Source organism: Bos indicus x Bos taurus, chromosome 7 (genome assembly GCF_003369695.1).
Source record: "Bos indicus x Bos taurus breed Angus x Brahman F1 hybrid chromosome 7, Bos_hybrid_MaternalHap_v2.0, whole genome shotgun sequence".
Taxonomy (NCBI): domain Eukaryota; kingdom Metazoa; phylum Chordata; class Mammalia; order Artiodactyla; family Bovidae; genus Bos; species Bos indicus x Bos taurus.
Window position 1 is genome coordinate 16,768,770 of NC_040082.1, and position 14,149 is coordinate 16,782,918.

The 14,149-nt window shown below is 39.1% G+C and overlaps 1 protein-coding gene across 3 annotated transcripts in view; it reads left to right on the forward strand.

Moving 5' to 3' along the window:
• KIAA0825 (KIAA0825 ortholog) overlaps positions 1–14,149 on the forward strand; it is a 428,728-nt gene that overhangs the window by 65,425 nt on the left and 349,154 nt on the right. For all 3 annotated transcript variants that reach the window (XM_027545600.1, XM_027545602.1, XM_027545601.1), the window contains one exon: positions 286–417. In XM_027545600.1, coding sequence (XP_027401401.1) covers positions 287–417 — 131 coding nt within the window. In that variant the 5' untranslated portion in view covers position 286. The remainder of the gene's footprint in view (positions 1–285; positions 418–14,149) is intronic.

A 14,149-nucleotide genomic window follows, 5' to 3' on the forward strand; every position in this document is an offset into this window, starting at 1 on the left:
GCTTCACAGGATACTCTGCAGCTCTAGGATACAATGAGAAGCGGATGCTCAGGCAGCCTGTTTCTTTTCCGTTTTCAAACCTTAGAGGTGTAAAAATTGGGTCACACCTCATGAAATTTAAATAACAAAACAGTCTACCTAGATTAATAATAATCCTACTGCTTCTACTGCTATATCTTGCCTATAAATCAGAATTAAAATTTTGGGGTTAGTATCACAACTTGAGGGTTTGTTTTTTTTTCTTTCATTTTGGGGAAACTGACATTTTTTATTCTTCTTCCTCAGGATGGATTGGGGAGATGAATATCCCCACAATTCTTTTGACCTACATTGTTTGTTAAATTCATTTCCTGGAGACTTGGAGTTTAAGCAGATCTTCAGTGACATTGATGAAAAGATAGAACAAAATGCTAGAAGGTAAATATTGTTAATTTTAAAACAAGTTGGTTTCATGTTTCATTTGCAAGAAACTTTTATTATCTAGTCTACGGTTAGTGTTTCCTGCTCTTAAGAAAATTTTAGGTTTTAATTATCATTAACTTTCCTCAAAAAATTAATTAGACCCTTCCCTCTAGGATATAAGATGATTTTTCTTATCTGATTACTACTTTAAACAAGGCTAAAAAAAAGGCTAAAAATACAGGCACTGCCTTCAAATAGATAAAGTTTGTTGAACTACTGTTGTTGGGGAGGAAGAAATTTTCCTCTACCCTTCTAGGTTCTTTGCATAGTCTAATAATTAAATTGAAGTGAGACAAATGAACAGGAAAAACTCAAACAAAAGTGTAAAATAGCCTGTATTCATGAGAGAGAGTCAGAAAAACTGAGTAGATGGCCAAAGTGGCCAAAGTCCTCATCTTAAATACTTTTCTCAGCTAAAGATGAAAGAGGTTGTTGAGGTTGGGGAGAATCAAGCATGGAAAGTTACCAGGAAAAGCGTCATGAACAAGGGTGAGGTTGTTGTGCAGGCTTAAGTCAGTGCCTTCTCCACTGATAGATTTGGTTATCCTCTGCCTGGTACAGTGAAGGAGATACCTTTACAAATGGAGATTTTTTCCTTATGAATGTGAATGTTTCTAACGAAAGGGTAACTCCTACTTGGTTTTCAGATTATTTACTTTATGTGTTTCTTAGAAAACAGACAGCTTGGTATAATTTAATATGCCAAAGAGGCATATTTTAGGGTGGCAAGTTTTGCTCCCCTCAGTTCTGTTCTTTCAGTCGCTCAGTCGTGTCTGACTCTTTGCGACCCCGTGGACTGCAGCACGCCAGGCCTCCCCGTCCATCACCAACTCCCAGAGCTTACTCAACTCACGTCCATCATGTCAGTGATGCCATCCAACCATCTCATCCTCTATCATCCCCTTCTCCTCCTGCCTTCAATCTTTCCCAGCATCAGGGTCTTTTCAAATGAATCAATTCTTCGCATCAGTTGGCCAAAGTATCGGAGTTTCAGCTTCAGCATCAGTCCTTCCAGTGAATATTCAGAACTGATTTCCTTTAGGATGGACTGGTTGGATTTCCTTGCAGTCCAAGGGACTCTCAGGTCCATATAGCCATAGCTGTGGTTTTTCCAGTAGTCATGTGTGGGTGTGTGAATCTGAGCCAACTCCGGGAGATGGTGAAGGACAGGAAAGCCTGGAGTGCTGCAGTCCATGGGGTCCCAAAAATTCAGACACGACTTAGCGACTGAACAACAGCAATGCTGTTCATGATTTCTTAGGGCTTGCCAGTATGGATGGCCTGCATTTTCATTAATATGTTTAAACATTATCATTTGATGGATAAGCACGGAAATTAAAATTTTGAAATTAGATATTCAAAAAATAGTGTAGGGTCATGGATTTCTTGAACTGCTGAAAGCAGAACATTAAATTATTTTTATGTAATGTTTGTCGTATTAAGTCTCCTCACTTAATTGGGAGGCTAGGCAGTCCATCTATGTGAGGTTAGTCTTTGTCACCTACTCCAAAATTAGTGTTACTGAACGCTGGAGGAGGGACTTCCCTAGTGGTCCATTGGTTAGCAACCTGCCTGCCAATGCAGGGGACACAGGTTCAATCACTGATCTGGGAACTGGAACTCCCAACATGCCTTGCGGCAGGGAGGCCAGTGCACCACAAGTACTGAGCCAGTATACTCTAGAGCCTGTGAGCTGCAGCTACTAAAGCCTGTGTATTCTAGAGCCAGTGCTCCCCAAGGGAAGTCACCACAACGAGAAGCCCATGTACTTCAACTAGAGAGTAGCTTCCACTTACTGCAACTAGAGAAAGCCTGTGTGCAGCAACAAAGAGCCCCATGCTCTGCATCAAATACCCAGCACAGCCAAAAATAAATGAATTACTTAAATAAATAAACACTGGGGGAAGCAGGAACAGCTAAGCAATTTCCACTAATACATATTCTCTGATAGAAAGGACTTTGTCTTCATATGTGTTTGTGGACCCTAAGGTCAGTTCATTCACTGCAATCCTTTTGGCCAAAGATTCTAATAATTCTCCTTATGTTGAAACCATGTAACTCAGATTCAGACTTGAACTCATGGTCTTTTAATTAGAATCACTCACCTAGTGTCTGGACTTGTTTCAGGGCAGAAGGAATTCAGTGAGAGGCAAAGTGATAGGCAAGAAAGTAGGCTTATTAATATAGGACACTTGTGAGAGATGCAAGCGGGCAGGCAAGGGGGCTCTGCCCTGAGGATTAAATGGGCTACATTTGTTTAATCAAAGAAAAGTAGGGGAGGGGAGAAGGCTGCCTTTTCCCTTGTTCTTCTAGTAAACATCAGACTTACATCACCTTTGTATCAGGCGGGAGAATGTTCTACCCTATGAGGTCAAACTAACTGTCATAGCAATTAGTTAAACCAGCAGAAGGATGGTAACATATCCTAAAATATGTTGCATCATCTCAGGTTTCTGTATCATGAGAGTCTCCTACTTTGGAATGTTGTCCTTCCTTTAAGTTCTTGCCCTTGGTCCTAAGTATCTTCTATGGTGCTGAGCTCAACCAGCAGAATGCAGGCCTCCTTTTTTGTTTCTTTCACTTAATGACCTAGGGCATATCTTGTGCTTTTATTTATCGTTTTATAGTTAAGCAAGCCTGCTTCATGTACAACATTCTGATAGGTTTCTTAAGCAACTGTTAACCTGCAGTGATTTCCCAAAGTCCCCTTGGTTTTCCTCTCTATCTGTAATCCCCTCCTGGGACTTCCACCACTACCAGTGTAACTATCCTGCTCTGTCCCTATCAGTGTAGATTACAAATAGGCAAACCACAGTAAAAATGTCTATTATCAAATGATGAATAGTGTTTCCTTTTTAAAAATTTAAAGTATAGTTATACACTGTCAAAGAAACTGAACCGAGCAAGTGAAATTTTCCTGCAGTTTTTTCCTCATGTTTAATATGAGAATACAGTTTACTTTTTACCATAACAATGGGCATAAATAACTTAAATTCAAAAGATAGCCTATACTCCAAAAATTCTTTTATAAACAGCAAAAAAGTATCATATTGCTGAGGAATTAAAATTAAAATCTTCTCTCATTCTGGGAATCCTCTCCACAAAGGCTGAAGAGAAAGAAAACTCTTCTGTTATTCAACAGGCTTTAAATCAAAATGTCAGAAACATCCAGGCGATCTGCTAAGAGACTGAAAAAGCAGAAAGGAATCACAGCCCTTTATATAGTCTAGTAGGTACACCCATTTGGAGAAGGCAATGGCACCCCACTCCAGTACTCTTGCCTGGAAAATCCCATGGACGGAGGAGCCTGGTAGGCTGCATTCCATGGGGTCGCTAAGAGTCGGACATGACTGAGAGACTTCACTTTCACTCTTCACTTTCATGCGTTGGAGAAGGAAATGACAACCCACTCCAGTGTTCTTGCCTGGAGAATCCCAGGGACAGGGGAGCCTGGTGGGCCGCCATCTATGGGGTCACACAGAGTCGGCCACGACTGAAGCGACTTAGCAGCAGCAGCAGCAGGTACACCCATTATATGTAATAACATATTTTCAGGAGAAACAATATCTGTTGTAGGAAAAAATGGGTTGCAGGAGGATGGTCATGTCCCTGGTCCCCGGAGAGTTCCAAGTACTTGGGACAGCCCACCAAGTGAGGATCCTTGGCTTCGTGTAGGAAAGAATTCAAGCGTGAGCCGTAGCAAAGTGAAAGCAGGTTTATTTAGAGAGCTAGACCCTCTATAGGAGTGTGGGGTCTCTCAGAAGGCGTGAGCAGCCCTGATACATGGGGTGGTTCATTTTTACGGGCTGGGTAATTTCATAGGCTAATGAGTGGGAGGATTATTACAAGTATTTTGGGGAAGGGGCAGATATTTCCAAGGATTGGGTCACCACCCACCTTTTGGTCTCTGCAGTCACCTCGGAAGTGTCATGGTGCCGTGGGTGTATCTTTCAGTGTATGCTTGTAAATTACAATAAACACATAATGAGGCTCAAGGTCTACTGAAGGCGAATCTTCCACCATCTTGGGCCTAGCAGTTTCTAAAAGGTTTTTGTGGTCCCTTGTTTTTCTTAATGGTTATATCATTCTTTTCATGGTTGTGCCCTGCCTCCTTCCTTCCTGTTTCCTAACCAGCCTTCAAATAGAATTGATAGCACAGTTCTTCACACGCGGTTCATCCTAACTTCACCATGAGTAAAAAGCACCTGTGTAAGCTAGTTGGCATCATCCTGAGGAGAAGCAAGCTTCTCATGTCTTTATGATAAGAAGCCGTTTTGCAAATTGAATCAAGGCACCCACTGACATTAGGCTGCTCCTTTTCACAGGCACAGGGAGATAGTTATCTCCCTTGGTGTTTGTGTTTTGAAAGGATGGCTCCCAGTTTTTTGAGAAAGAGAGTCCTGGCTGAGAAAGCTGACAAAAGATCTATCTAGTCTTCCAAGGGATACATTTCAGAGAGATGAAAAAGTACTTACATTTGCAGTTTCTAAGGTAAATAAGAAACAGAAGGAGAGGGAAAATTTTTCCCTTATTTTCAATAGCGAGAATTAAGCTTCTTATTTTTAATTTGTAACTACCATTAATTTATATGTATATACATACATACCCATATAAATATATATATATCTTTTTAAAAAATAGCATAATATATCATTTTTTAAAAAGCATTTATACGTGACCTAATCACATTATGCTGCTGCTGCTGCTAAGTTGCTTCAGTCGTGTCTGACTCTGTGCGACCCCATAGACGGCAGCCCACCAGGCTCCCCTGTCCCTGGGATTCTCCAGGCAAGAACACTGGAGTGGGTTGCCATTTCCTTCTCTAATGCATGAAAGTGAAAAGTGAAAGTGAAGTTGCCCAGTTGTGTCCGACTCTTAGCGACCCCATGGACTGCAGCCTACCAGGCTCCTCCAGAGAATGTGTATTATAATTTATATTATATATGTGAATATAAAATCACTATGTTAAACTTCAGTATAATTATGTATTTATTTAATTTATATATTCAATATTATATATGTCTATATTGTATGACACAGTTTCTCACCCAAAGGAATTTATAAATGAAATGAGTATGAGCTTAAATAGATTAACAAGTCACTTATCCTTATTCTAGAGAATTTTTTTTTCACCAACTGATGCTAAGAAAATTTTTTTAATTGAAGTAGAGTTGATTTATAACGTTGTGATAGTTTCAGGTGTATGTATATATATATGTATATAGAGAGAGATGATTATATTAAAACAATTTAAATATTTTCTAAAAAGTGACTTTCTTTGTTCATAATGGCCTTGAGGCTCCATCAGAACAAATCACTGAGGGATTTCCCTGGTGGTCCAGTGGTTAAGACTACACTTCCACCTCAGGAGGCATGGGTTCCATCCCTGGTCAGGGAACCAAGATCCCACCTGCCGCAGAGCATGTATAGCCAAAAAAAAAAGAGATAAAATAAGAGATTAGAAAAAAACCAAGTCACTGAGCTCTGATGCTTTTGTCATAGACGGTTTCATTTTTTATTTGCTAAACCATCTACAGTTATTTCCTGTCCTACCTGGTCAATAAGAAATCATATTGAGAAGTGAAACAATGATTAAAATATTGTACTTTGCCGTCATAAATAGTTATTTAGGTCAAAATTCAGATGTTAGTATTAAAAAGAAAATATGGAGTATAAGGATATAATTTTTAAATTAAAAATATTTTATTGCCCATATATTAAAACAAACCTAGAGCAAAACCACCTCAAGTGACCATTGATCTTCATGGGGGATAAAATAAGGGAGAGCTGTATGTGCCGTGTGCTACATTTAGAATCAAGTCTATTTTTCATCAAATTCAATTATGTTTTTATTATACTCTAGAGAATAAACATAATAGTATAGGGTGTATATATTTTTTAAAAATAAAATACTGAATAATAACCATGTTTCAGAAGAGTGTAAATCATTTATGCACTCATTTATTGCCTCCTAACAGAATAGCTTTTAGAAAATTGTATGTCATGACGAATCAGTTATGCCACACTTACATTGCAGTAGTTGAATTACCCTTGGCATTTTTGTATTCTAACAGTTCTATTTATCTCTCAATGGTGTACACTGAATAAGTAATGAACATCCATATGATATGGCTTTTCCCAATACTTTTAAAGAAGAAAACATTAGTAATTCATTTTTAAATATGGTATTTTTCCTTACCCTTGAATTTTTAAAGTTGTGTTTCTAGCAGTGACCCTGAATTCTAAGTGTGAATTCCTTCCCTCTTCTTAATATTATCAGGTTTTATGAGCCACAGGGTCTTTTGCTTCCCAAAGCAGTGATTCACCAGAATGGACTAGAATGCCCAGAGGTCACTGAACCTTCACCTGCCCTTCAAGAGAGGCTGTCATTCTCCCAGACCATTTTTCACTTTTACATCCTCATTTGCATTCAAGTCAGAGCTAGGTGACTCTTAGGTCTGACAGTGGAAGTCAGTGACACTGAATCACTTACTTCTAACACATATCACCGTTGGTAGCAGGAAAGGTAAATATCCTGCCAAAGAGGGATACTGTGAATATCCCTCTGTGTGTCCACAGACTCACCCCGGTAACTAAAAACCACACGTAGCACTAAAATCTGTTTTGAGCTGAACAAAACTTAGTATTAGCTTAATGCAATATTGAGGCATAGAAGTTTTCTTGGGCTTACAGTACATCATGAATGATTTTTCTCCTCTTAATGTTCAGTTGATATATCATTGAGTTTCGTTTGCCTTTCTGTTTCTTAGCCATAGACAGTATTTGTGTGTACCTCAGGATGTAAGTTTTGCTGGCACTGTGCAGGATTACTCCACCATCCTCTTTTTTTTTTTTAAATCTAAGAAAGAACAAGAAGTCCTCCTGTGGATAATATCACTGGTCTTGATCCAGGAGAGGTAGGGTCAGAGTGGTAGGGGAGGGCGTTAACGTTATATTGTGGCAGAATACTGGATAGATGGTTTCTATAAATTTAACCATGCTCTCTGATTTGAGGTGGCATATTAGACCATTTTCTTCTCATCATGATCTGTCACCATTAGCTCCATTATTTGAAGTCTAGGAGGTTCCAACTTCTTTCTCCAGAGTCCTGTATTATATGCCCTCAAAACTCTCATTAGACCTCTGCTTCAGGAGACTGAGATAAGTAGCGTAAAATGTGGGATCAGTAGCTCTATCAGATTATCATTAAGAGATTCTTTCAGGTAATGCATACATTTTAGGTGTTCAACAGGTTTTAAAAGTATAATCTTTATTTTTAGGTGAGTTAGCTTTACTTACTTTTGGCCAAACAGGCCTAAGACAATAAAGAATCACCGTTCAGGATATTCCAGTAAGAGGTATTATTGTATTATCTTTCCATGGGAAATAAGGAAAAGGAAGTAAGTGTCTTCCTGTCTATAAGCTGTTTTAATGGCAAAGGTGTGAATAATATTGTAGTAAAAATGCAGACCTGATAAGGAGATTGAGCCAGCAATAGTAGGGCACTATTCTGGAGGGAGGGTCAGAGTTAATGGTTGAGGGGGAAGTAACCCCCAGCCCTGAGATGCCAACCAGAGATGCCCAGTGAAGCCAGCTCAGCTATGAGGACAAGCATGGGGGAGGGAAAGCTAGAAGGAGACTGGGCCCTGGTAAGGAGATGTAGCTTGTGTGGCTGGCCCCTCTCTCCTGCCAATGACTAATGCCTCAAGAGCTAACTCAACCCCAATAGCTTTCCCTGGGAAAGGGCTTCGTCAAGGATTTAGCAAAGTAAACACCTTGTCTTAAAAGGATCACTAATGCCACAGCTTTTGCTAATCACAGTCTTTGTTCTAGAATTATGACTAAGAATATCGTCTTATGGGACTTGGAAAGAAGTTGAGTTGGGGAGCCTGAAAGCTGGTCTTGTTTTCTCCTTTATTTTTGCTTTAAAGGCTAACTGTTTGGCACTGTATTCTCATTGCCTAAAAAAGTCCTGGGACAAAGTAGGCTAGAGGTTAGACATCTACTGTGTCTGCTTTAGCTAGTGTGACATTAGATGAGTGGAATGGGATACAAGAAGCTATCATCAAGTGCTAGTTTTCTCTTCCGGTAAGTAGTTTACATTATAAAATGATACATACTCAGGAAGATTTGCAGACAGTAGAGAAAGGCCAATACAAGGAAAAGGTGAGTATGGAAGGGTAGAGATGAGAAAGTTTTCTAACTCCTTTGACCCTCCTCATCTTGTTCCTCAGAGGTAACTTACACTAATGAATTATTGTAGAACTATCCAGAAATGTTCTTTATATATAGTTGTGTGCACCCAAAAATATATTCTCCTTTTTACACAGATGGGATTTGTGGGTGTACTTTACTTAGATTTTTTTTAATGTATTTTAAAAACTTTCTCCGTATACTAAGTCAATTCCCTCTTGATGAGCATTTACATTATTTGTAGTCTTTCTGCTGTTACTGCACACACACATGCATACATGTGTCCTTCCTTCCTTAGGAACGGTTATATGATGGCTTCTTAGACGTTGTATAATTAGCTGTGATAAGATTGTTCCTCAGCCAGCCTTCCACTGTCTTCTCTCCCATGAGCAGTGTATGAAATGGTATACTGAATGTCCCGCCTCCTCAGTGTGGCCATACGTATTAATTAAACCCTCAGTTTGTAACTTGCAGTCAGATCTGTCTGGCTTAGTGATTGCATGTATCTGGGCAATGAAGATAAAGATGTAAACTAGATATGTTCCTGATATAGTCTGATTTTCATTATTATATACGTTCTCCTTCTCTCTTCTTTTTTCTCTTTCTCAGGAAGAGAACCAAGGGAATCATCCCCAAAGTAAATGCTGGTGCAAATTTCTCACTTTTTCTCCAGTTTTCAGTTTGTGTGGTTTCACTGGGATAAGTCACATTCTGACTTTAGTAACTATGCTAAAATATGAAAGCTGGGAAGCCTCCATAGATAAAAAAGATAGCACATTAACTTACTCTTGCTTGTCATGGATGTTAAACTGCCATGTCCTAATATCGCTGTAGAACATTTCTGGGAAATGTTCTTTATATTGTTAACCGAGTCCTGTGCCACTTCCATGGAGCTCCTATCTACATTATGGAAAGGGATCCCAAGTCATATGTAATTTTAAAAGTGAAACTGTACCTTGGTATATGATGCCAGGCTCACTCCAGCAATGTCAGGACTACCCCACCATTGAATGGAAGTTGGGGGGTATTTCACAATTGGTTGACTCTTTTGGAAGTGCTTTAGATTTTTTAGATGGGCACTTGCCCTACATTGGTCTGAACTTTCCTGAAGCAATCTGGACATTTTAAAGCGTCTGTAAACGTTTGTGGTGAGGACTGGTGAGAATAACTCTGAACAAAAGGTGGATTGACAATAGATGGGACTCTTGGGAGGCTATTTGTATAGTTCAGATGAGAGATGATAAGATCCTGAGCCCCTTCTTTCACAATAGGAATGGAAAGGGGAAGATTCATTTGAGAAGATTTAAGGAGAGTGTTGTTAATAGGATTTGGGGTCAAGGATGTTTTTTTCCCTGAGAGTACAGTTAAAACTTTTGAAATAACTGAAACAGAAAATAGTTTAGCAAAAATATATAAATTTGCTACATTTCATTGAAATAGTCGTCTTATAAATTCTTTTCACAGCCTTTTAAGAAATACGCTTGAAAAACATCTTTGTCTCAAGAAAGTAAGTTTTCATTTCGTGGCTGACTTATGGTTTATCAGTCTCTTCCCTATTAATTACCTGTTAATTCCAAGGAATTTTATTAATCTCCTTAGATGAGCTAGGTTTATCTAAAAGGCAGAAAACTCTTATTTACTTCACAACTAGTTCTTGGTGTTTTTAAATATATCAGAGTATTGAAAAAACCTTTTCCTTAGACTGAACTTATGTTGGTAAAAAGTATAAACAAGAGCAACAAACATGTAAAAGCTTAAAAAAGCTTTTTAATGTTTCCATTTTCCATATTGTAGATGCAGTCTTGAATCTCTGCCATGGCACCTCTACCCTGCTCTAAAAAATAAAAACTCTCACCCTTCTATGAAAGCACACCTTTATGTCCTCTAAAACCTTTACATTGAAGAAGTTCTAATAATTTTTACTGGTAGAACATATTTTTTTTCCCCTTTGAACTTTTTTGTGTGACTGAATAATAACGACTAAGAGTTTTAAATCCTGAAAGAGTTTTTACAGTAAGCTTAAGCACCACGATTATAATTGTTCTCTTTTCCTCAGTTCCTCTCCCTGTCCTCAACCGCACCACCCCCAGTGTTAACCAGCTCTTGTGCAGTTGTTTAGTGATGCCTATCACAGGACATCTTTATCCTTTTGGAGTAAAATAGTGCATATATACATACACACATGCCTACATGTGTAAACATGGTTGTGACCAAAAAAATAATAATAATAATAACTTCATGTTTTTTTATTGTCCAAATAAACAGAGTTTTAAAGTGACCCAGCCATGAGATTAGATGACCAGCACTGAATTCTCTGGGGTCAGGTATCAGGGACTTCTAAGCTCAGTGATCTGGTTAGTTTTCTTAGAGCATCAATATCCTCGCATATAATCTCCTTTTCTATAGGAAGAAGCCTTTTCTGCACCTCCCAGAGGCACACTGAGTGACTACCTCCTGTGTACTCCTCCCGACTCAGCGCTTTGTACACACACCTCTTATCAAGTCTTACTGAGTGTAGTTCTTCATTTACAGGCCTATCTCTCTCACTAGAAAGAATTCCTTTAGGGATGGGACCATGTCTTATTCATGTTTAGGTCCTTAGCATACATCACAGTACCTGCCGCATATTCAGGATTCAGTTAATGTTTCTCAGATATGCTTTCATTCAACAAGTAATTTTCCCACTCAAGGAACCTAGGATTGAATGTTGAATGAGAAAATTATATCCTTTAAAAAAAGCATGCTGTATGTTGCATCTTAGAAATGGTTTATAAATTGATTTACACACAGCCACTCAGTAATGCATCCGCTTGCACACATCATTAACTTGGATAATTCAGAGTCATTATAATTAAAGCACTTTGGGGTTCAGATTTATTAGGAAGTGTTGAGACATATGAAGAGGCATAGAGAATACTGTGATAAACATTCACGTGCTCATGATGTAGTATAAGGAATAAAACGTTACCTCTGCAGCTGAAACTCACTACGTGCACCTCACTAGTCTCACCCCACTCCCATCCCCACCCTGCATTTGGTGATATTGATCATTCCAGCACATTTCTTTTTTCTTTTAAAATGTATGTATGTAAGTATGTATTTAGTATTAAAGTAGAGTTGATTTAAAATTCTATATTTGTTTCAGGTGTACCACACAGTGATTCAACATTTTGATACATTGTGCTCTGTTTTCTAGCACATTTCTGTATACTTTTACTATGTATGATTATAATCCTGAATACTGTGTTTTGATCATATGGCTTGCTTTCAAGCTATTATATGGTTCATATTCATTTGTACCTTTTTTTCCATAACATTACTTTTGTTAGATTCATCCATGTTGATAATGTATTATCATTATCAAATTAATCCATGTATTTCTAGTTCATTTTCATGACTGTGTTTCATGGGATAAATGTAATTATTTAACCATTCTCTCTACTGGTGGGCATTTAGAATATTTTCAGTGGTTTTAATATTACAAATAAAGTTAGGAATATCCTTTTAGAAAGTCCTTGCTAAACCAGCTAATGGTGTACATTTGGGAATTTAAACTATTTAGGGCAGACATTCTACATCAACATTAGACTTCTGACATTTTTGGTCAATAAATGTGTTAATTGGATTCCTATTTGCTGAATTACCTTGGTAACAATTTCACAACTGACCTTGTTTCTAAAGACAATTAGAAACAACTTAAAGCTGGTTTTAGAAAAGGCAGAGGAACCAGAGATCAAATTGCCAACATCCGCTGGATCATGGAAAAAGCAAGAGAGTTCCAGAAAAACATCTATTTCTGCTTTATTGACTATGCCAAAGACTTTGACTATGTGGATCACCATAAACTGTGGAAAATTCTGAAAGAGATGGGAATACCAGACCACCTGACCTGCCTCTTGAGAAACCTATATGCAGGTGAGGAAGCAACAGTTAGAACCTGACATGGAACAATAGATTGGTTCCAAATAGGAACAGGAGTACGTCAAGGCTGTATATTGTCACCCTGCTTATTTAACTTACATGCAGAGTACATCATGAGAAGCACTGGGCTGGATGAAGCACAAGCTGGAATCAAGATTGCCGGGAGAAATATCAAAAACCTCAGATATGCAGATGATACCACCCTTATGGCAGAAAGTGAAGAGGAACTAAAAAGCCTCTTGATGAAAGTGAAAGAGGAGAGTGAAAAAGTTGGCTTAAAGCTCAACATTCAGAAAACGAAAATCATGGCATCTGGTCCCATTACTTCATGGCAAATAGATGGGGAAAAAGTGGAAACAGTGTCAGACTATTTTTGGGGGCTCAAAAATCACTGCAGATGGTGACTGCAGCCATGAAATTGAAAGACGCTTACTCCTTGGAAGGAAAGTTGTGACCAACCTAGATAGCATATTCAAAAGCAGAAACATTACTTTACCAACAAAGGTCTGTGTCATCAAGGCTATGGTTTTTCCAGTAGTCATGTATGGATGTGAGAGTTGGACTGTGAAGAAAGCTGAGCACTGAAGAATTGATGCTTTTGAACTGTGGTGTTGGAGAAGACTCTTGAGAGTCCCTTGGACTGCAAGGAGATCCAACCAGTCCAGTCTAAAGGAGATCAGTCCTGGGATTTCTTTGGAAGGAATGATGCTAAAACTGAAACTCCAGTACTTTGGCCACCTCATGCAAAGAGTTGACTCATTGGAGAAGACTTTGATGCTGGGAGGGATTGGGGGCAGGAGGAGAAGGGGACAACAGAGGATGAGATGGCTGGATGGCATCACCGACTGGATGGACATGAGTTTGAGTGAACCCTGGGAGTTGGTGATGGACAGGGAGGCCTGGCGTGCTGCAATTCATGGGGTCGCAAAGAGTCGGATTCGACTGAGCGACTGAACTGAACTGAAGCAGAAAACAACTTCAGCTCAGTTCAGTTCAGTTGCTCAGTCGTGTCCGGCTCTTCGCGACCCCATGGACCACAGCACGCCAGGCCTCCCTGTCTATCACCAACTTCCGGAGTTCACTCAAACTCATGTCCATCCAGTCGGTGATGCCATCCAGCCATCTCATCCTCTGTTGTCCCTTTCTCCTCCTGCCTTCAATCTTTCCCAGCATCAGGTTCTTTTCCAGTGAGTCAGCTCTTTGCATCAGGTGGCCAAAGTACTGGAGCTTCAGCTTCAGCTTCAGTTCTTCCAGTGAACACTCAGGACTGATCTCCTCTAGGATGGACTGGTTGGATCTCCTTGCAGTCCAAGGGACTCTCAAGAGTCTTCTCCAACACCACAGTTCAAAAGCATCAATTCTTCAGTGCTCAGCTTCCTTTATAGTCACATTCATACATGAAAAACCATAGCCTTGACTAGACGGATCTTTGTTGACAAAAGAATGTCTCTGCCTTTTAATATGCTGTCTAGGTTGGTCATAACTTTCCTTCCAAGGAGTAAGTGTCTTTTAATTTCATGGCTGCAGTCACCATCTGCAGTAATTTTGGAGCCTTAAAAAACAAAGTCAGCAA